The sequence below is a fragment of the Micropterus salmoides genome, unplaced genomic scaffold (assembly GCF_014851395.1).
Source record: "Micropterus salmoides isolate LMB-PRFRI ecotype aquatic unplaced genomic scaffold, ASM1485139v1 Ms_hic_scaffold_1, whole genome shotgun sequence".
Lineage (NCBI taxonomy): Eukaryota > Metazoa > Chordata > Actinopteri > Centrarchiformes > Centrarchidae > Micropterus > Micropterus salmoides.
The window spans coordinates 40207006-40230380 of record NW_024040040.1 but is presented as its reverse complement, the minus strand read 5'-3'; the positions used below and the strand labels follow the sequence as shown (position 1 = coordinate 40230380).

The 23375-nt window shown below is 43.1% G+C and overlaps 1 protein-coding gene across 15 annotated transcripts in view; it reads right to left on the bottom strand.

The window, feature by feature from the left end:
• Positions 1-559: 559 nt before the first annotated feature.
• The window catches only part of eya1 (EYA transcriptional coactivator and phosphatase 1), a 61213-nt gene continuing 38397 nt past the window's right edge, over positions 560-23375 (bottom strand). For 14 of the 15 annotated variants that reach the window (XM_038727361.1, XM_038727378.1, XM_038727368.1 and 11 more), the window contains 11 exons: positions 21899-21981; positions 21136-21322; positions 20284-20426; positions 19483-19566; positions 16019-16108; positions 6818-6876; positions 6540-6700; positions 6198-6312; positions 5729-5850; positions 4780-4880; positions 560-2772 (listed from right to left, as the gene is read on the bottom strand). In XM_038727361.1, the coding sequence (XP_038583289.1) occupies positions 2692-2772; positions 4780-4880; positions 5729-5850; positions 6198-6312; positions 6540-6700; positions 6818-6876; positions 16019-16108; positions 19483-19566; positions 20284-20426; positions 21136-21322; positions 21899-21981 (1226 nt within the window). In that variant the 3' untranslated portion in view covers positions 560-2691. The remainder of the gene's footprint in view (positions 2773-4779; positions 4881-5728; positions 5851-6197; positions 6313-6539; positions 6701-6817; positions 6877-16018; positions 16109-19482; positions 19567-20283; positions 20427-21135; positions 21323-21898; positions 21982-23375) is intronic. The other variant, XM_038727465.1, reaches the window with a different exon arrangement.

Sequence of the window (23375 nt, the reverse complement as noted above, 5' to 3'; positions counted from 1 at the left end):
TTAAACTAGCTCTCTATGGCTTGGAGTGGTTTGATATATGTTAATTATGCACCGAGGTTCCTATAGACTTACACTAATAAGGATAGAACTATTGCAAATATTGGGCTGAGCATTGGCTTGGCTTCAGGAGCCTCAATAATGTATGACGCATGTTGTACATTGTTGAGGCTCTCAAGAACATTTTTTCAACAGGAAACTGCAAAAATAGAATATTATTTTATTAAGTCGTGTTAGTTACAGTAACAAAAGTGCATCTGTCATTCAGATGTGGCCTTGTTGTATAAAGTATTTTGTAGCAGCTATTGTGCAGATTTAAAGAATGTGATTAGCATGTGGGTATGTGATGTTTGGTCTAAACTTGCACCAGCTCCACTTTCTATTTGCTTCCTGGTATTATTATTAGTGGCTGAAGCCTGTGGCAATGGTGACAAGCTCTGGACACTGGGAGCAGATAGTCCTGTAATTGCAGTAATATTAACACATACTGTTCTGTACACAATATTTTAAATAATGTATTATGTTGTAGTTTAAAATTTTTTAAAAGTCAAGGGGCAACATGTAACAGTTCACAAATCAGTTTTATTAATTTAAACACAATCAAATAATAATGTCAAAAACATCTGTACATATTTTGCAGACACAACAATCTTTTGCGTTTCACAATGAGGCCCATGTAGTGTAAAGTATTTCCAGTTTGCATTTATGATTGCAACATAAAAAAAGAGCGTGCTGTATGAATCTATAAAACATTTCCTATTTTTACCTACCATTACCTTGATCTAGCAGCAATATGTAGATACCCCCGGAGTGCAGGGGAAGAAGTTGTTTTGAGAAGATGGGGGTTGGGGGTCCAAATTGAAATGTAAAAGGCCCACAGTGATCATGTGCAAAGGAGGGAAGAATCAGAAACACGAGTCGGTTTCTGTTTAAGAAATTCACAGTCGATAGCACATGTCCTTTATGTTCACAAACCCCTCGAAGTTAGTGGCTTTTCTCTCAATGGTAATTATGGTTTCCCCATCCACAGATGCAGAAGCGATATGAATAGGGCTTCATGTGTTTCAGCTATTTCAAAGAGGGACACAGAATGTATTTTCAAAGTCGAAATAAAAACACTACATCATACAAAATTACGCTTGCTGTACAAGAGTTGATATAGCGCTTGTATAAAAGATAATAAAACCTATTCAAGCCTGCCTTTTTTTTTAAATCTCCGATTTATTCAAATCGTTGTTGTTTTTTTGTTTAATTGGCTCTCAGGAGGCAGGAAATGGTGAGTTTTCTCACTTCCATGCCATATCCGAAACCCTCACCAGAATTAAGTTTGCTTCAAAATATACGGGGTCAGGGCTGCAAGCTGGTGAAATGCCATAAGGACACAAGTTGTGAGCTACCATTCTGAATAACTAAAAAAAAAAAAAAAAACTCTCTCCCTTTCAATTATAAATCTAAAAAGGACTTTCAGTAGAAGAGACCTGCTATGCTGTTTAAAGATGTGACTGAAGTTTCCAGTAAGGATGAGAAACATCACAGAATCAAATTAAAGGTCATTGACACTTGACATCCATGCTTTTGGTCTTGACAAAACAATTTATCACAAAATCCCATTATCTACATATTTGTTTATTGAACAAAACTTGAACACATCAACACGTTCAGGCGTCGCACAAGCCTATGTGCGATGGGATGCCTTTTATTTTATTTCTTTTTTGACTTCAATGAAAAAAGCATTGCCACCTTTCAAGAGCACGTACCTAAATGAATATATGAAGGAATAGTCCAGTGATTACAAACTTACACACACAAAAAAAGATTTCCTCTATACATGATTGTCTCAGCATTGTAAATAAAGTTTTTTGTAATTTTCTTAAATTATTAGAAAACCCCTTTTTCTTGTTTCTTCCATAAATGTCTTCCTCTCGCTGTGGTGGAAATCAATAGTACTTTGTAAAAGGCACGAGTCTTTTGTCGCAGAGTTACCTTCTCTGTGGCACGGCGCCACTCACAAAGTCTCCGTTCATAAATAAGAAGCACAGGATTCCCAGGCCGACAGTTAACAGGAGCAGTCGCTTTGTCTGTCTGTCCCATGACGGAAGAGAAAGCAGGTAGACTGATAAGGAGCAGACGGAGGTGGGAGGTGTCGAGTGGAGGGGGCTAGAGGGACGGAGAAATGTCACCACCAGCAGTCGTGGGCCTGTGGTTTACTGTGGCGATGAGTTCTGTGGCGAGGAGAGGCGAGGCAGGCGAGGCCATCAGTAGCTCTGCTCTCCTCACAGGTGTGAACCCTGACAGAGTCCCGGCACAAACAGGGGGCCGTAAAACACTTTGACAGCTTCAGAAAGCGGCCAATTCACAGTAAACAGGGCAAGCAGCTGCAGCGCCGTAAATTCACCTCTCTCCTTCGCTTCCAGAAAAAAAAAAAAAAAAAATGAAACAAAGTTTAGGGTTAAGACGAAGTGTGACCGTATGCAGCACATTAACCGTGTGTTCTGCCGGGGTTTTTTTCTCCCTTCATTCTCCTCTTCTTTTCTTCCTGTGTAGTGGAAGACAGACGCCAGGCAGCACAGTGGGAGGGGGCGCTTTTCTGAGCTGTTGGGGTCTGCGGCAAGCGTGGGACCAGGCTGCAGGGCGAAGGTGAAAGGTTGCAGGGTGTGCCAAGGCGGAGCTGGGTATAGTGATGGTTTTGTAGTGCTACAAGTACTCCAGGTCTAGAGCATGGTGGAGGGCCATGAGGTCTGAATGGCTGGAGATCCTCCAGAAGGGCATGTTGTGCTGTGGGAGGAATAGAAACATCATATTATGTGAAGATGTATTTAAAACACTGGAAAAGTTTTACATTCTATGAATTTTTAGGGCTGAAACAAGAGAATACAAAATTTTACCTAATGCTTTCAGGCGTTTATCAAGGAAAAATTGCAAAAATTAAGATTTCATACTTTACAATGCAGCTAATATATTCAATGAATGAAGTAAGCCTGGTCTGTTCACCAGGAAAAGCAATCATATCAATAACACACCCCGACTGCTCCTCTTGCTCCCTTGTGCATACGTCTATGGAGCCAAATAGTACATTTGTACCTCTAACTTATTTCTCTCCTGCATTAACGTGTAGTTTTATACCACCAAACTAATCCGGTAGCTGTCTTCAACCTCAACAGAAATGAACTCCCCAGTGTCTTTTGAATGAACCTCCTGCCTGCCAGTGTGTGTTTGGGACAGTGCAAATGAGCTGTTGTTCCCAAGCGGAGGACGGGGGAGAAACCTGAGTCGCAGAGAATGAAAGGAGCTTGTCAGGTAGAGTCCTCGGCTCCTCAGTGTGTGGAGCCCATTACCCTCCCCTTATCAAAGGTAGGGCCTCTCCCAGGCATATGTTCCGCTTAGGAGAGCCTGCACTGACCCTTAAAAAGCTCTTTGCTTTTTGTTTTGCAAATTGTCTTTGCTTTTAAGTTTAAAAGCTAGAGATGTTATCTCTGCCTCCTCTCACAGGCAATGGTAATAACCGAAGGCAGAACTGGTTCAGGGATTTTGGATTTTTTTTAGATGACGGAATGAGAGCCGAGAGAACAGTCAGACATTTGCTTTTGTAGTTCCACACAGTGTCACATCTGATATGTGCCTCTTGATGGGTGAAATTGTTGTGTTATTCCACGTCCTTTCTGCTGTTGACACAGAAACCTTTTACCGCATGGCGTGTCGCGAAACTCGCACCACTCAGCCGGGGTAAGAAAGAAAGAAAAAAAACAACGCCTTATCCTTCCATCAATGTCACACACCAACAACTCAAGACTGTGTAAAAATATTTGCATCTTTTTCCACAATCATCCCTCAAGACCATATTCCCAGGGTGTGTTCGCTTTTCATAATACAGAGCTATTGCTTTACACACTTATCCAGGGTAAAGGTTGCTACTTCTTCCTAAATGCTGTCTAATCACTCTTCATCTGTCCCCACACTTCTACTCATTGTTTACTGAGAAACAGGTGAAAAGGGAGCTGGAGGCTTTTCAAAGGGAAACTCTGTGTCTTCACCCTGACAGTGTGGCTCACCGAAACTGTCAGTGAATTATGCTCTTGGGCCGCTGGTTAATTTGCTAATGAATGTGTTTGCTGTGTGTGTCTTGCATGCGGCAGTTGGTTTACATCCAAATGTTGGCAGAAACGCTGAAGACACAAATTGCGGCGCAAGAGCCAACAGGTAACATAAAAAGGCAAATGTCAGATGTCAGATTCATCCAAAGAGACGCCGTCATGTTTCCTAAGAGGGCGGGAGACGTCGGCTTCGAGCCTTTCTTGATCCATGTCGTGCTAACAGGCTTGTCATTGCGGTTAATATTCTAATTTCATCAACAATGATTTAAGTCCCCTCTATTTATGGTGTGCCTTCAACATGCCTGAAAGGGCTTGCCTAGCATTACACTTAGAGCATTCACGCTGCTCAGGGCACAGAGAAGTATAATTATGCCATCTCTCCCCTCCCCTGCTCTGTAAACCTGAGATGGTGGAGGAAGAGCACTGATTACACACTACAGACTTTCTCTCTTGTACTCGGATGCCCTATAAGAGGATAAATGAGTGAAAGAAAAGTAAGACTGTTGAGGAGTGCTGAATTGCAGAGCGGTACGGCAGGTATGTTTTGTGTTCTGTAAGCATTCATAATGAACCAAATTGAACAAATGAACAAATATTAACCAAAGTCCAAACATTACTTTTACTCTAGCTCCATGTTTTTCTGATAAATGTGTGCATACAGTACATGGTATCTATTATTAAGACTTCTTACCTTTTTTGAGCCTTGCTCCTCTTCCACACCATCTCCAACAACAATGTAAACAACTTTCCTGCCGAACCTTTGGATTACTCTCTCAAAGCAGCTCTCCTTCCCTGTAGGACGACAACAGCAGGACGTTAGTGGAGTGTTGCATGGATGCAAACAGACTCGTAGGCACATAGACAGATGCAGGGATCCACAATGTATGCCATCAAGTTGATTCAAAGGCACGGGTGACAAGAGCCCTTTTAAAAAACACTGCGCGTGCAAACTAGGGCAGAGTGCAAACACATTGAGCTCAGCAAGGAGATGTGATAAGATCAGCCTTCAGATAAAAACAATCTGAAAAGCATTAACTCTGCCCTCCTCCTCCTCAAACATGGGACAAATGGACTTAAATCAGCTAAATCTCTCCTGCACGCTACAGGGTCTGGGTTGGAGGACCAATGCGCTTAATGCTCCGAGGAACGCCGAGCAACACTCAGCTCCAACTCTGCGCTGATGGGCCTGAAAATGGTGCGGGAGTGAAGCTTGTTTATTTTGCATTTGAAACAGTGAAGAAGAGGAAGGACTGGAGGAAAATGGGGAGAGATGAGAGGTGGAGGAGGAGGAGGAGGACAGGGGTCCTGTTGCTGTGGAATGACATAAATGTGCAGAAGTGGTTTCATATGCAGAGGCTGAACAGGAGAGGCCTGGGGAGGCCCAGCACAGGCCCCGATCCAGGAAAATAATCCCAGGCTGATTAGGCCTATTCGTTCATTGAAGAACATCAACCCTCTCCAGTGACTGAATCTCCCACCCCATCCATGCCTCTGTCCTGTCACTTTGGTAGCATGTGTGTCTTAACTTTTCACACTGACCAAGCTAAAATAATAAGCATCCATGTCCCAAAGTGATAGACTGATCCCAGCGGACAGAACACAGGGGGATTCATATCACACATTGCAGATGCAGTATTTACCTATTTTGGTTGCACTATAAATATTCTCGATAGGAAAGACTATTCCCAAGCCGTAGAGCAGGACCTTAGCCAGGGCAGGGATGAGCTGTGTGGTGGTCACCAGGATATTCACACAGTTTGACCTGCAGTAGAGAGACAGAGGAGGACAGCAAAGGGATGACATCATTCTAAATCACTCAGAGGGAGGACAGAAGAAAACACAGTGTGCCGAAAATAAAGACACTGCAATGTATCAATTGTTTAAAACATGTCCTGGAATGAAGGATTGGATCTCAGCTCAGCTTTTTATAGTCAGATCTCTTTGCACACTTATGTTTCAAAATCAGACGACAAAGCCTGTCTAAAAGACAAATTGGCGCATTGGTGTTTTCTTCAATAGCTTGGGAGTATGGAGTTGTATTTACACCACATGCAAGTTTATATATGTGCGGTATGGGACTGGGTACAATTTTCCTCACTGGAGTCCTACCTTGAGTGGATTAATGTTAGTGCTTTCAGTGCCAGTGTTAACCAGGAGTCCGTCAAGGCTTCAATTTCTGCTCGCAATTGCAACCAGGCTTCCCTTTTGGCTGGGCCCAGCAGACCTGAAACGCAGGGTAACATTGTTTGGGTTGGACCAACCCTACAAATACCACTGAAATTTTCAAAATTTACCCTGACCAAGTGGTGTGGCATGTGTGCTTTTAGAACACACACGTGAACACACGCAGACATTCACACACATACGCCCACATAATGAGGGCGTGCACATCTGCAAACTCATTTCTACACGACAGATCTGTACAGAGCAGCGCTGCTTGTTGGGGATTACCTCCAACGTTATTTTTGTAGGTGGTGTAGATTTCTTTTACTCGTCTGTAGCGGAAGGCCAGTTTTCTCATCCAGTCCACGCCTCCCCGCACGCCTGTGGCCAGACATAGATTGGCACTGGTCGCTGCTGCGTGGAAACCGTCAGCGCCAAAGTTATATGTGCTGCGATAAAGACAAAGAAAGAATCTGTCAGCACAGGCTGCGCCAACCTTGACGCTAGCGAATAGCATCATTTAATTTGACTATGCAATCAAGAATGAAAGTGTACCAGTGTTGTACCTCAGATCCTGGCCGTTGTCGTCGGAGGACACATCGTCGATGTGTACCTGGTCACATTCCTGGAATACACAAAACATACACTTGAATTTAGAGAGGTTTCTTTCTTGAGAGAGGACACTCCCCATATGTTTCAGAACATTTTTCACTAGAAAGAACACATTTATTCAGGAATTTGTGCTTTGGCCGGAGACCTCAGTTCTAATCCCCCTCTCCTTGACTCTTTCTTGATATCCTTTTGAATCATTTCTCCACATTTTTCTTCCCTTGTGCCTTCAGCAGCTCTGTCCAAACAAAAACTAACCTCATCATCAGTCAGAATGGACTGCTACCACTAGAGGGGTCTAAAGATAAGCACACCCATGTAACATAACCAATGAAGTCTCAATTCAGCAACTCAATCCACACGTTGGCATTTGAACAGCTAAGTTGGTGAGTGCTGATATTAATATATATATATACATACATACAGCAGAAGGGTATATGAAGGCTATCTGAATGTGTTAAGACTAATGGTCTGTACATGTGTATGTGTCTGTGCATGAGTGTGTGCATCTCTACACATATGTGCGCACTCCTCTTCCCCTTTGGGGTGGGGTGGGGGGGGTGGGGGGGCTGGTTCCTCTTGGAAAGGTAGAAGAGTTCTGCAGCTCTGTGCTGATTCCACCGGTACACAGTAACACAATCCAGACTTTCTGGTAAATGTAACCTACTAGAAAAATTGAACCTGATGCTAACCGCCAATGAAATTATGACCTCTGATTGCTGCTGCGCCACACACCAACACAGCCCCGGGGCCGGTCGGCGAGGCAGCCGGCAAAAGAGCGCAGGAGAAAGCAGACTGAAAATCTGTTATTAGTTTTCCATTTATAGGAGAGTTCTAGTGCCTCCCCCTCCACCCCCCCTCTCTGCCCTCAGCTAGCTCAAAATGTGAGGGAGTCCTGCCTTGGCATTCAGATCAACACATTTCACAACAACAGAGCAGAGAGACTAATCAAGCTTATTTTTGCTAAAAGGTAAGGTGGCTAGCAATTTAGCCAACAGGAGATTGAGCAATGGTCTTTGAAATTATTGTTACGTCAGACTCTCAATTTGTTTCAGTCAGGCCTACTCTAGAATGAATAACAGACAGTGCACGTGATATCCCTATGAAGAATTGCTCTGGAAAGCTACAGGTTTTAAATTGTCTGTGTAACTGCCAAAAAGGTTAGTCTCACCTGTTTAAAGTTATGTGAGAAATAATAATTTCTCATGGAAATTGAAACTGGAGGGAAAGAATTCCTCCGGTCTCAAATACGAAAAATCCCTCCCAATTTTTAAGCTTTTTAATTAAGTTTCATCCGGCTGTTAAGACACCAAAACACAGAAAGGACTTCCTTGTTTTAAGTCAATCTAACTGAGGCCAAATGCTGACGTTATTACATTCCTCTCTAATGCTAGAGCAGGGTAAGGGTAAGGGCTTTGGACTGTAAACCTTTTTTATTTTACTGGTTCCCCTCTGAACAAATTTTTCATCTCCCTGGATTTGTGGGGAGAGGGAGGGGAGAGCAACTTGAGGAGAAACTCAAACCAGCTGTTCTTTAACAGAATTAAAATCTTGACCCCCAACCCCAGCTCTAATGCAGCCGTTCTCTCGCCAAGCCTCTCCCAGCAAGCCCCGAGATCCAAAGAGGAAAAGACTTTGACCCAATGACCCCTCCCCCCTCCTCTCCGGGGCTCTGGCACCCCGATAAGGGGGTGGAAGGGTAGAGAGGTGGAGATCAGCGGGTAAAGGCTGGGGGAGAGAGTCCAAAGTGACCTCACATGGAGCAAGCTCTGAGCCCCGCGTTCCAGAAGATGGACTGCCAATTGGAGATAGGGTGCAGGCGGCAGCTTTTGGCTCTGTTGGCTTAATCTGTTTTCAGACACTCACCAGGGCTTTAGTAGTAGAAGAAAGCAGCAATTTGTCCCAGCTTTAATTCCTGTGGCTAACAAACTTGTGGATAATTTATGTTCACATATTATCCACAAATTTTTCTTAGAACAGAATCCAAGCCAGAAGTATTGTTGTGCTTAATTCCTTAAGTAGTAGTAGAGGCATGTCTGTTTGTTTAGGAAAACAAAAACAGCACGCTGGGTTAAGCGCCTCATAAAGCCTTCTTTCAAAGACCTCCCATTCTGGTGCAAGTGACTGGAATGCCTCTATTATTCAGTAATTACCCGCTGATGAATCAGACACAATCAGCTGCAAAAGCTCCTGCCACCTCTATCACTTTGGTACAGGACCATTTCGTTCCACTCGCTTGGTTTATGATTGCCTAATTGTATGCTTTCTTCTGGATGACAATAGTTCCTCATTTCTGTTCTTCCCCAGTAATGTCTTTCTTTCAGTCATACAGCTAGCGTGGATCGTAACAGCTATCGGAGAACAATACTCAGCGTGTTAATTATGCACCTACTTTAGGTGCCAGAGGCAAAACTCCAACATGACCCACAACACATAAATATGTCTCAGTAATTGTAACTGCAGTCATTATAACTGCTGCCTGATTATGAATGATTTTTCACGGGCTTTTCCAATTCCTCAAAGCTAATAAATACCACAAACCCAGATAAATACAGGGGTTTTGGTTTTACAGTTTGAATGCTTGCACCCCTTCAATTTCACTGTTTTTGCATGTTTACATAGTTTTTTGAATCTGTAGCTATTATGATGCTTAATTAACAGCTGAACTGGGCTCGAGAAGTTTGTCTGTGTGTGTGTGTGTGTGTGTGCTGTGAATACACTGTGTTGTTGAAAGAATGTGCAGACTCCCACAATTACTGTTCCCAGCTGGTGCTGGCATAAACCTCTGCACCAGCTTCCTGGGAGGACTGGGAAAGCTAGTAGAGGAGGTGGCTGTGGGTAATGTTGTACAGTAACCCTTACACATACTCATTAGGAGCCACTTCTGAGGGCCTCGTAAACACCACAGAGCCATGGATGGTGCAGGTTCAAGTGCAGTCGTATAGTCGAAGTGGATAGGATGGAAAGAAACACTATGGGGCGGTGAATTTTACTAACTGAATGACTCGAGGGCATTTCAGCTTTGTTGGATGGATGAATTGTGAAATGCCAAATAAATAGTTTGAGTTTAATCAGTGTCATCTTGTGATAAAGTAGCTCATTAATATGCACTAATTCAAAAGCTCTTAATGTTACAGCCACTAACTCATTGGAAAGCTTAAAAGAAAAAAAATAACACACTGCTATTATTTTGTTTTTATCACACTAACAATAGACTTCAAAATGGTGGCACATTGAGGGGCAGCCTGAGCATTTCTTAGAACCTTTTGAACATCTCTTTTCCAACGAATCCCCCCATTCTCCCCTCACCAAGCAAACAGTGGTCTCTCTAAAACCTACAATCACCACTAACTCACACCAGATGTTCCTACTGTACTCAGGGGTGAAGACCCTCCACCAGAAGCCATCGCAATTACTCCTTATGCAAACACTATGTCTTTCTGTTAAATTCATCAGCAACATTCTTTTATCCGAGTTTCGTTCAGCTACCAAACGGTCTTTATCTGTACAGGAGAGACGTGAACGCCACAAAACGCACTACAATTGAAGACGGGATGACTCAGGATGCTTCCATCTCTATATCAGTCACTCTCTCTTCCTTTCCCTGTCTCTGTCTTTCCACCAGTCTGCTGAAATCTCTTTACTGTGGAAGAAGTTATCAGAGCCCTCTTTGTTCCCTTGGTATCTGTCGTTAAGCAATCAGCGATGACGGCCTGAGTCTTCCTGTAGCCCTGGAAAGAGCTCAGAGTGGTGAGTGCAACAGTGAGAGGCAGGGAGAAGAAAGACGGCGCAATACATGTTACAAAAACACAAAAAAGGGCCATGCTATCTAAACTAACTCTGTTTTTTACCCATGAAGGTCTAGGTCACTGGCATATAGACACTGTTTACTTTTTGGTTGCAAGCTGCCCAACTCACTCCCTCTCTCTCATCTTCTCTCTCAGGTGAGCTGTTGGGGTGGGGGTGGGTGGTCAAAACCACAGTGTGAGCGATAACAGCCATCATCACAGCATTCCTTGTGACCCTACAGGCTAATGCCATGTGAAAAAGGCTCATCCATGGTTCGCAGGTTCTCAATGCTGCCACTCCACCGGCAGTGCCTGTCATCCCCCCCGCGGTCTGTGACCCCCAGCTACTTCCTTCTCCGTTCCCACCACAGACACCCCTGTCTGGGGGGAAAGGAGGAGGGTGCAGAAGGGAGGGGGGCTGTGATTACCTGGGGGTCAAACACAGGATGTGGGTAACAAAGGGAGAGTTCTTCAAACCCACTTCATTCCAATCCACAATCTGTGCTTGAACAGCCACGGAATTCAAACAGCGGCGCCAAACAAAGCACAGGTATAGAGAAGTCCATGCTGGTTTTACAAAAAGTCACACGATCAGGAGACGGGATCCAGAGGGAACGCAAGTACGCTTTGCTCAGAACCAGACTGAATTTTCACAAAGTGGTCTGTAAAGCGCTGTAGTAACTGGAAAAGTTGGAAAAGAAAGAACCCCCCCACAGGTAGGCAGTGAAAAGTATAAATTAGTCATGTTTGATGGATGAGCTGCTTCTCGTTATTTCCTATTTTTGGCATTGCAAGTCCAAACCACACCTCAAGGAGAGCGACATTAAATGCAATATCAAATCTCAGTCATTTCAGCATTTTCCCTTCGCAACATACGTATCCATAGAGAAACAGTTTATTCTTGCCAAGCGGACTGTCGTTTCGACAAATCTGGGCGAGTTTCTGTTCTGTTCCTCCACAGACCATGCTGGACAGGTGCTGTGTCTCCCTCTTTAATTCAGGACAAGAAGTCTATTATTAAAAATCATCATTTGTCACTAGACAGTAATGTCATATTTTCCACGCACCCTCAACCCCTATTGGTGCATGAACTGGCTGTGTTAGAATAGTGGTGAGAGGGTGGGGGTGAGGTGGAGCTCTGTGGAGCGAAGACTGACAGGGTGGCGTTGAAACCTCCACTTTCTCTCTGTAGTCTTTCCAAAACACATCAGTGGACCCTCCTTGCGACGTGATGGAGTTATGTCGAGGAGCGCGACAGAACTGCTGCATCAGTGGCCAGGCAAATGATGAAATACCCGCATCAGTGTGAACAGACCTAAAGAAGCCCATCTGACAAAATATACTAAAATGAAAAACCTTTTTTTGGTTCACTGTTGCAATCTGGTTTCAGCAGCATACTGTATATTTAAAATAAAAACAATAGAAACTCCTAATAAATGTTTTCATAGCTTTTCACTTGTACTAATCTTGACAAATTGTTCTGTTTTATGTGTTATGGTAGTGTTATTGAAATATAAATAAAAATCTGTGCCACAAAGCTACAGTGTTAATTGGTAACCGATAAATTAAATGACTTCATTTCATGATTCAATGAAAAGCACAGTAAGCATAAGGTTCCTCCTTACTGGGAATAAAACCACAAAAATACACTATCAAGGAAAACACCATAAAGCTACCATTCGTATGGAATGGCGAGTACAGGATCTGACTCTCTACAGTGGGACATAAAACCGACAGAATGGCTCCACACTAAAAGGCTCTGGAGGGCCATTTCAGCCACTAGGAAAAGGTAACCATGCGTTTCACAGCATCTCTCATTAACAGGCAGCCCCTGGGTGAGAGTGACAGAGGAGGTTTCAACCCTGCGACTGCAGGCTGGGAGCTATAAAAGGCACTCAGCTCACAGTGTCACAGGGTTGCTCCACAGGTATGTGTGTGTATGACTATGAGAGAGTGTGGGTACCTTTGTGAGTGTTCAGTATGTGTTTGCATGTATGCATGCTTTAAAAACTTTGCAGCACAACATGTTTAGAGTGTGTGCGGGAGTGTTGCACACAGCATGGAGGCATCAGTGGACTAATTTAAAATGTTCCCACCTTTACAGACCTCTCCCCCTCTCTCTCCCTGTGAGTGGTTTGCCCCCATGCCCTTTTTCCTCCAGACAGGGAGGGTTGTTTTCTCACCCAGGGAAGGGGGAGACAGCAGCTCCCGTACACCACTGAGAGGGGAACACGGGGGGCTCGGCCAGCAAGAGAGAGGCCCCAGGTTCCCACATACCGCCCGGCGTTAGCGTTTGGGCTGCAGCAGTGCACCTACAGTAAACTCACACCCTGAGTGACAGCAGAGCTGTCAGTCTTCCCAGTGAGCTAAGTCTCAGTGGGCTTCATTATACACATAACTTTCGACCATCAATTAACTCCACATTCAACCCCAGGCCATAGCACCAGCATGACACTCAAGTGAAACAAGTCTACTATATTTCAAAAATAAGACATGTGAACAACAAATGTTCTTAGTATTTACTACTAAAAGTACATTATTTTGAAAAATATTAAAAGGTTATCTATATCGTGAAAACAAAATTTAAAAAAATAATTAAATTACTATTCACCTCTTGCAATTAATTCAAACATGTTTTAAGTTTTGTTTTGGATATAACATTGATTATGTTTATCTCTGCTACTGAAATCCAACTTCTTCTATAAGGGAAATTAATACAGTGGACATTGATAGGGATCATATTGCCATGAATTACTTTCCTAATATGTCCTTCAGTGACAGTATTTTTAAAGATAAAACCAGATTGGGCTGTTCATACAATACTACACCTATCCTTTAAAAGGCTGAGCAGCAAACGGTTTGCGTGGGGATGATCGATACAGAGATTTGTGTGTGTTGGTTGGAAGGGGAAGTCTTTTGGGGAGGGTGCTGTATTTCTGGGATGCTAGATCAATACAATCTAACAGTGAACGGAGAGAAAAAAAGAGAGCGCTGATGCAGAAAAGGGTTCGAGGAGAAAGAGGGAGAGAGAGACATAAGGGTGAAACTGATCCCTGTTGACCCCTTCGGCATGCCCTCTTTCTTTTTATGACTTTCCTCTGAATCGTCACTCACCAGCTCTATCAACACGGCCCAGCCTCCATTCACACACACACACACACACACAGCACGCTGATTGTGATGTTTAGAGGCCTGCAAACAAGTCTTGAGAGTTTAAAATGTTTAAAACGGATTCATTTGCCTTAAAAACGAACTAATTTTAATTCAAGCTAAAAAACCTGGAACCGCACACATACTGTGTATTTTTAAGGGCGCTGAGTCCGTATTTAATGTTCTTGTGCAGAGGCTGGTAGGATAACATTGTTAAGACTTAGATGAACCACTTTCTCACACACACACACACACACACACACACACACACACACACACACACACACGTTAGGGCACTAACTCTGCACCTGTGTTTCTGCGCAGCCTCTGGGGTCTCCGTTTATGGCTTAGACTAAATTAGATGGACCATATGCATTTCTGCACATGCTTAAATACATAACTGCTGCTGGCTGCTGTATTTATAGTTGGACTCTATTTAGCTCTATCTGAGATGTAGGACTGTAAATCAGTGGAGAGGAAACACAACTGGTTAAGCATTGCTGAGAACTGGCACTTAACACTCGGACTGGCCCAGCAGAGTTAAATAGGAGGGATCAATACGCCTTCAAGAGAATGTCACTCCTCCCCTGGTATGATTGTTAATGACAATCATTGCAGAGTCTGCAGCGAGGTCTTTACATTGGACATTCTAAAAAGCATTCTTGCAGCAGACCACAGATTGCTATTACAGTCGTAACACTACTCTAGTTAAAGCTGGGAAAAAAATCTAAAGCTTTCAAGTGTCCAAACAAAATCTAATAATTTCGTTACTGAGATAGAGCAGAAGAAATGTCCGCGTTGCATTTTTAAATAATTTTATAAGCAGTCTGAGCTGCCAATTCATCTGTGAACAGTTTCATCACACATGAAAAGAAATCAAAACACAGGACAGATGTTAAGCAAAACCACATTTAAGCGTTGTCACAAACTGCCATTTTTTCAAATGATTGGGGCACATCTATTAAATAAAGTGCAGCTACAATGGATTCTACATGGCGGGGGCATAAGGAAATATTTAACCAGCCAATTGCAGCCAATTAACTTTGATCATGATGACTGTGTTTGGAATCTCAGTCACTCGTCTGTCTGGGAGCGTATGAGCATTTTCTTTCTTTGTCTGTCTCTTTCTCCCCCTTTTTCCCCCCTCCTCCTTGGGTTTGCTTCATGTAACACAGCCGAACATGGTGGTGAGTAATGAGACTTGGCAGACTGGCCACAGATCTCTTCACACTTAAGTATCAAACAAAACATTTCCTCTACTGTGAGGTCAGCATAAAGCAGGACACAGGGAAAGTGCTTGGTCAGTGTGATCAGATTCAGAGGGAGAAAGACACAGAGAGGAAGAGGCAGAGACAACAATTGGAAAAATAAAAACTCATAGACAGAGAATTGGATAGAGCTAGCATTGAAGGAAGTGATGTTGTGGTATATTGCTTTGTTTATTGCTAAAATGTGATGAGCACTGATAGTTAGCTGGGTAAAGATCTGTAAAGAGGGTAGCGGGCGCGCTTCATGTCTGTGCATGTGTGTATATGTATGAATAAATGTGGCACACAGTTTTCTGTACAAACAGTCTGAGCCTATAGGCATCTGAGACCCTCTGGTCTTTCACTTCTCCCCAGAGGGAAGCAGACACCCCACCACACAAACCCACATATACACACACCTCCCTAACCTTGATCCCTCTATTCCTGTGCCCCAGGGGCAGATTTTACACTAGCTGTACATGAATCAGGGAGGCAAAGAGGCGTTGGAGAGGAGATGGCGGGGGATTTTATGCCGTGTTGGAGGGGTCTGTGGTGTAGGTGGACAGCGACACCAAGTACACAGCATGACACACAGACAGACAGGACGTCCACAGAAACACTAGAGCCTGACGAATTGAGCTGGCCGCTATGGGACTGGGAAAGAGGTAGTTGGTGGGGGCAGGGCTGGTGACCCAGGAATGATGGAGACTGACAGCACATGTAAAATTCATGGTATCCCTTGGGCTCCGAGGTAATACTTCACCACTATGGGACTGATAACTGAGAAACAGGCTCCACGGTATGAAGCAGTTGTTGCTGCTTTTACTAAAATCTAACTGGACTTCTCTTACAGAACATACACACTCCCCTGGCCACTCAAATCATCCCAAGGTGAACAAAATGGCATTTGCGCGGAACATAGCAGAGCTAAAGAAAGCATAAAGAAGAGAGAAAAACATACAAATAGACTCACCTCTAAGTCGTTAAAGAATAAGTGTGTGTCGGCCAAGTTGAAGATCATTTCTTCCATCCTCAGGCCTAATGATACAGATGTCGGTGGATCCTGAAAAATATACAAAAGCAATGAAATCAAATAAAAAGCTTTCCTCTGAATACTGAGGTAATTATATTCCATTTTAAAGCAGTTCATGCAAAACAATAAATAACACTGTTCCCTGTAAGTCACTCAATTAACACACAGAATCCCTTTAAATTCCTCAGCAGGCTGCTCCCATAAAAGAAGACATTAGGCGGACTTGAAAGTTTCAGCCCCTGTTTACGACCTTTCTGAAAAGGACCAGAATAGTCATCAGAAATGCCACAGCCTTGAATGAATGCAGTAAAAGCATGTCTCTTCTCAGGAGGGTTGGTCGATTTAGAAGAGATGGGGTCACAGGCTCGTCGTAAATAGCCCATTCTCCACATATTTGTGCTGATGCCTCATCTGATTGCTCTGTGATTGCTCTAAGTGATAGATGAACACACCTCCCCCTGAAGCAACCAGCCAGAGGTGTTTAAATATTTCTTAATATTAAAAATAATTCTAATGTAAAAGAGTACTGATAATTCTCTGCCTCGGGCACAAATGCAATTTCTTTCCTTTAAATCATGAGCTCATGCTGTAATGGTGATAGGGCTGCACTGTCTGTAAGATAATACCTAGAGAGGAGTGAACTACACTGTAAATAGTTAATGAGCCTGCGACAATGAGTGTGATTTTCCCATTAAAAAGATCATGAATAGACAAAAAGTCTCCTTAGTGCGTGTTCTCATAAACATTTATAAACATACTAACAAAACTGCTCAATAACATTTTAGTACTATGACATTATTAAGTTTCTGTTCAGACATAAAACATATACTAATTAACTAATTGGATAGAAGCGCTTTGACTCTTTTTGTTGTTGCACAAATTGAATTCCTTTTTATTTTAAATCTGTAATCAACAGAGGATGAAGTGACAATAGCAGGCCTTGGCGGAGGATTTTCTGCAGCTGGGTGAGACTGCATTATAGACGGGCCAGGCAGGACCAGAAGCGGGGATTACCGACTTAAACCACATGAAGACACACCTGAGCTTTCTACTGATTAGCTGTCACACCTCACAATGCTTATGTTTTCACTAAAATGACAGAGGACAAACCACACAAGTAGAGCTCAATCCCCACTTCTAGAGGCTTTCTCTTTGCTCTTAACCTCCCAGTTCGAATCAATCTTTCAGTCTGAATTCATCAAAAATAATTAGCCTCCCACATCAACAGGCTACTAGCTCCGACTCCCCAACCTCTGGCGTTTAGCATTATGCGCTGGTTTGGTGGGAAAAGGCAGCCTTCTCCTGCGCAAGACAATCCTTTCCAATTAAATCTAAACAATCAGTCAGTGAGGGAGTTAAGAATACAAGCAGGCCAGAAGGCCAAAGTGCTGCTGCTGTCATTGCTGCAGCACCACCTGTCCCAAGATGTCAGTGCCATCCACAGGGGCGCCAAGTTCCCCCCTCCCTCTGAGCCCCTTACCAATAACAACCCCCCATCCCCACCCACTTTAAGCTCTAGCTCTAGCCAGCCCAATAGCAGCACAGCTGGCCTCAGCCATCAGCTTTATGGGGGTGAGCTGCCTTGATGCCAATTAAAAGAGCTGATAAGAGCAGCAGTGTGTTTATGTGTATGAGAGGGAGAAAAAAGGAGAGTCAGAGAGAGTGGGTGGGAGGTCACAGTGAGTGAGAGAAAGTGTGGATGTGCGCTCACTCAGATACACATCTATTTATAGTAAGCTCAGAGCAGCTAGGAGGGAAAACTGTTTTGTAACTTTTTGTTGCTTATGCCATAAAGATAGGGATGACATGAATGACACACAGCATGGAAGAGAAGAGGGAGAGACAGGGTGGTTCTTGTGGTGGATGGGTGGTTGTGGGGAATGTTGGCCTGCTTCACTTTCTTTTCTGAGGTAGTTTACAGATCTGCGTTTCTGATAGCCTTTGAGGTAGCGTGCTCTGTGGTTGCTGTGACTAAGCATGAATCCCTCTTATAATATTGCTTTAATGTGATAGTGTCAGCAGGTTAGAGCAAGAGATGAAGATCAACTTTGGTAAAAAAAAAAAAATAAGGGTCTGAAATGGGTAGAGGAGGATAAAAAGAGGGAATAAAAGTGAAAACAGAGAGTGAGAGGGACTATAGCGGCTGTCACATCCTATATGAGCTCTGATGGAACGGGCCCTTATGGAGTCAGGAGTGTTTCCTGTTTCAGAGGAGCACACTGGAGACCCTGTGTGTGCATGTGTGTGTGTTCATATGTGTGTGTGTGTGGTTGGAGAGTCCCTCATCACTGAGCTACAGCTCCCTAAGCCTTAGCTCTCTCTTTACCCAGCATGCAGGGCCGAGAATAAAGTAAATAAACAGTGGAGGGTCGTGGGGCAGCCCTCTTTCACCCAAAAAACAAAACACTGCCCCCATCAGACACCCCCTCATACCAGAACAAAGGTACAGAGCACGGGCCACAGATACTAACCTCTCTGACATATGAGGAACAATACGTCACTTTTGACTTCAAGACTAGACACCTCCATAGCCAAAACAACCGGTGATTAGAAATGCTGCTCTCGGACAAAATAAAATAAAAATCTGATTCTTTAAGATTCTTTTGACTTTTGATTTACGTGTACTATATCTAAAATAAGAGCGGTTGATACACTTATACAGCTATATAGAACCTATGACCTCAACAAAACCATGAGAATAGCATTCTGCTTCATTTCCCAAATTGTTTGTTTTGAAAGTTTAAATTTAGAGAAGCAATTTACATGAAACAACAAATAGCAAAGCCTGGAAAAGTAAACTCTTCGTCTTTTAAGCACACACAGTGACATGGGAGGGAAAATGACCTTACAGTATAATAGTAACATATGTCTGTTAAGATTTATATACATATGTAATATATATTTTTTATTTGAATCATAATTAAAGCAGGTTGAAGGGAATCTCTGTGTTCTAGTTTGAGAATCACATTTGGTGGACTCCGTCTCCTGCCAGGGTCTCCAAGGAGATCCCTGCCTGAAAAGGATGGATTGAGAAGCACTTAATTAAACTAACAATGTGGCATTTCTGAAGGAGAGAGGAACACTTAAGATGTGTCAATAGACATTCAGAGTGCAACTGTTGTGAGCCCCTAGAGCCGAGCCCCAACCAGCCATGCATAGCTCCAACAGCTGCAAAGAGCAGTCAACTACTTGTCAAGCCTCATTGGACCTATTAAAAAAAAGAAACAATTATCTGTACATTGAGTTCTGCTCTATCGTCTCACTATGGACTCAAGGCACAGTGAAATCTATCCTCCGCTCAATGGCCATGTCCCCCCTCTGATCCTTTCCCCCTTCCTCCTTTTAATATTTATGTATTTTGCTGATAAAGTGCACCGTTACTGCCACAGTCTGATGTCACTCACCCGTCCATATCTGTTGGCATAAGAACCCGTGAGCAAGGAATGGAAAACGATGATTGTTTCATCCAGGTCCCAGATGAAAACTCGCTGGAGAGATGGGCAGCGCAGGGGAAAAACAGAGAGAAAAAAGGCAAAATCAATGGTGCACTCTGTAGGGCTGCAAGGTGATCCTTCTGGTCAATAGACCAGGGCCGTGTATTTGTGCGCCACAGGGACCGGGATCCATTTGCTTGGGCTGGTCACCGCAACACTCCTCCCATCACCCCACCACACGTTTTCCATCCTCTGCCCTTTACATCAGAGTAATCAATAGTGACAAACTAATTAACTAGATATGTTAACATGCCATGATGTCAGTGCTATAATGGATGCTATTTACCTCTTTCAAATGCATATCATATTAATGAAGAGCCCTCTGAATTACCAAGAGTTTATTTTGACATACGGTCACTATCAAAGCTCGGCTCAAGGTGCAATGGTGCTGTCGTTCGTCACAGTTAGTACCAACTCTTTGACTACAATATATACATTATTCATTTTAGTGATGACTCATTCAATCACATGCCTTATTGTTTATTTAGAAGGTATACATGAGAACTTCATATAAGATATGTGTTTAGTGATGTCATATATTCCACAATGAATCAATAATGCACTTCTAGTTAAGGAATCAAATCTTTAAGAATTAATGGCCATCAAGTGTTAAAGCTGGTGTGCCATAAAGCCATACAGTAAGTGGATTATTGTCCGTGTGCCTCAGACAGGGCGAGGCTGTCTGTCGCCAAGGTAGCGGGCTCAGCCTACCTCAAGGTCGGAGTCAGGCGGCGGTGATGGGTTGTTGTTCCTTCTTCCCCGGCCACGTGACTTTCCATCCGAGGCCCGGCGCAATCGATCCGAATCTGAATCTTTAATGGGGGTTGATGGACTGTGGATGGTACTGTACTCAACTGGAAGGAAAGAAAGAAGGAAGGAGTATAAAAAGAGTGCATCGAAGACCAGCTATTATTTGCTTTTAGCAAAGAAGTGTGAGTGACCATTTGTCTTGATGCAGGACAGACAGCTTCCTGGGACATTTCTAGTGATTATGCGTGTCTACAGGTAACAAATCTATCATAAATCAGTTGCAGAACACATAATAAAAGCTACTGTGCTCCATACTGATTTAATAAACAAGACGTAACGGAGTGCATGCCAAATAGAAATAGCAAAGGTGTAATTTATCTAAATTGGATGACTGTGTATGAAATTTAGTTAAGGCCTGATGTCTTTGGTGTTGACTGATGACAATTTCAAATGCAGTCATAAAATGACTTGACTGACTTATAAAGATACAATCAGTGCTCGACTGCCAGATGATGCATTAATGTCACATAGAATTACAGGAAATTCTACATCTGATTTCAGTTTTAAATTAATTTTTCTTGCTTCCCACACAGTGATACACACAATGTGGTCACTGAAACCCTTTTCCAACTCACATTGTGCATTCAGTTTAGTACAAATAAAGATTTTTGGCATTTAGCTCACGTTCTCTTATCAGTGAGCGACTTCCAGTCAGTGACAAGGAGGGGCTTCAGGGGCCCGCTAGTTTAGGGCTCTTACTCCTAATATTCAGATTACACAAGACAACCCTTCTGCCTGTGCTTTGATTCTTACCTGCAGGGTTTTCAGTGAGGGCCTGGCTGGTGATGCCAGTGGGAGGCTCCTGGAGGGTGTAGGTGGTGGTGGTCGAGGGTGTGGTCGGGCTGGTGTTGTTACTTGTCATGTAAGGTGAAGTGTAGGGTGAGCTGTTGTAATACTGAGCATACTGTCCTTGGCCAAAGCCTGGATAACTTGGGTATTCCTGTAGAGAAAGACACAGAGTAGGGAACTGGTAAAAAGGAGGGTCACATATGGACAAAGATAAGGCAAGTAGAGGAAAACCAAGAGATAAAGAAATATACGTAAAATGTGGTGTAAGAGGGGAGATTTAGATCAAGATCGTGGAGGCAAAGAGAGACAAAAGGCAGCAGAGTTGAGGAATAGAAGCAGGGGGTTTGGCAGTAATGCGAGATATGCCATGCACCAATGTTGCTACTTTACAGTGCAGATTCCAAAACATAAACGCAAACACATGTCTGTTCTGTCCTACATCTGGACAACGATCTGTCTTGTTTTTTTTCCTTCTCCCTTTCCTCTGTGGCATAATACATTTGTGTTGGAGGAGGCACAGTAGATAATCCTGCGTACAAAGCTTTTGACATCCTGAGTGATTTATGTTTGAATATGTCACGGATGAAATGTAACATATTGAGTATGCGTGTTTCATAAAGACTTCCAGGTTGGGAAGAAGTCCGCAATTCAAACTTATATAAACGGATAGTTCCACACTGATACCAGATCACAGAAACAGAATGAGCAGAAGGAAGTGCACAGCTACCTGTTGTGTGCTGTTGAAGCCAGTCGAGTTTGTCAGGGAGTTGTTTCCTGCATACAATCCTGACGTTGTTGTGAAAGTACCACCTTTAGGGAAAAAGAATAGAACTTTTGAGTTATGTATACACCATATGATATAAAAAAAAATGCTATTACATCTGCAGTACTGCAAGCAGTGCAGTGACAGAAATGAAATGTCACATTTTTAGAGAGGGGAAAAGATTAGTATTTTAAGGTGGTGAACAGAGGGAGGCCTGAGGGAGTGCTCCCAACAGTGGCCTTATCTTTCGCCTCTTCCTTGCTTATCAATGACTGAATCAGGCCTGATGAATGACGGAGAAAGGCACAGGAGGCTGGTGGTGGGGTGGGGTGGGGTGGAGGTGGGGGGAAGAAGCTGCTTCCAAAGCTGACCAAGCCCGCACAATGTGAGGAAAACAAGAGACTGTTGTGTGTGAACTGCTGAAGGGTGGCGTGGAGTGAGGGGGGGTAGGGGTTTGGGGGGGTGCACTGGGATGGAGTATGAGGAAGGAGGTTGCGGTAGCACTGGGGGTTTGCTGCTGACATCCAGCCCCAATGAATATGTATGATCCTCTTTTCACTTGTTCAAAAGGATAGTCCTCCTGGGTAATTAAATCACTCAAAGGGGTTGATAGCATCTAATGGCTTAATAATATACATGACATGAGTTATAGAGGCGAGGAGCAGTGGCGCCCCCAGGGGCACGACTTCCCTCTTCAGTGGCCATCCACCTGTACTGTCATGTCAGTCAAGAGGACAGCAGGAGGGCCAGCTACAAGGGCATCACAGACTGCTAGGGAGATAGCAGGGAGCATGAGAGCTGTGCATATTAGAGCTAAAATGATTCCATTTGTTTAGCTCATTCATATTCAATGATCTTTGAGAACAAAATATTCATCTTCACAAATATTTTTTTATTGTATAAAAAAAAACAATCTTTGTATCATTTGTATATTGTGGTCTTTAAGTCTATAAATACATGCTGCTTTCAATTGAAAAAAATCTTCAAATCTTATTGTCCAAAAGCTCAACATTAGAATGCCAACACAACATACAACAAAGTAAAACAGATTTTTACCTTAAAAAAGCAGGTTGCCTTTTGAGTGGAAAGTCTCTTGCTTGCAGCCACAACCATGTTTATAAAGAGCAGTTAATCACAATGTGCTCAAAAAGCAAAAACCCGGGATGGCTCAGAGACTGCAGTTATGAGTAGGGAGCGTTTGATTTGATGCATTAGAGTAGGCACTCTAAATGTAAAGCATAAATATTGTATCCAGTCCCGTTTAATTTTTTGTGAAGATCAAAGTCGTGATTGAATTATTAAATATATGATTATTTATTCAGCTTGGTGTATTATTCTTCACGCTAATAACATAATATCTAACCAAATATATGAAACAATAACAGTAATGAATCTTTAGGCAGTTACTGACTTTCTCTAACTAGTAATAGAGGCTTTAACA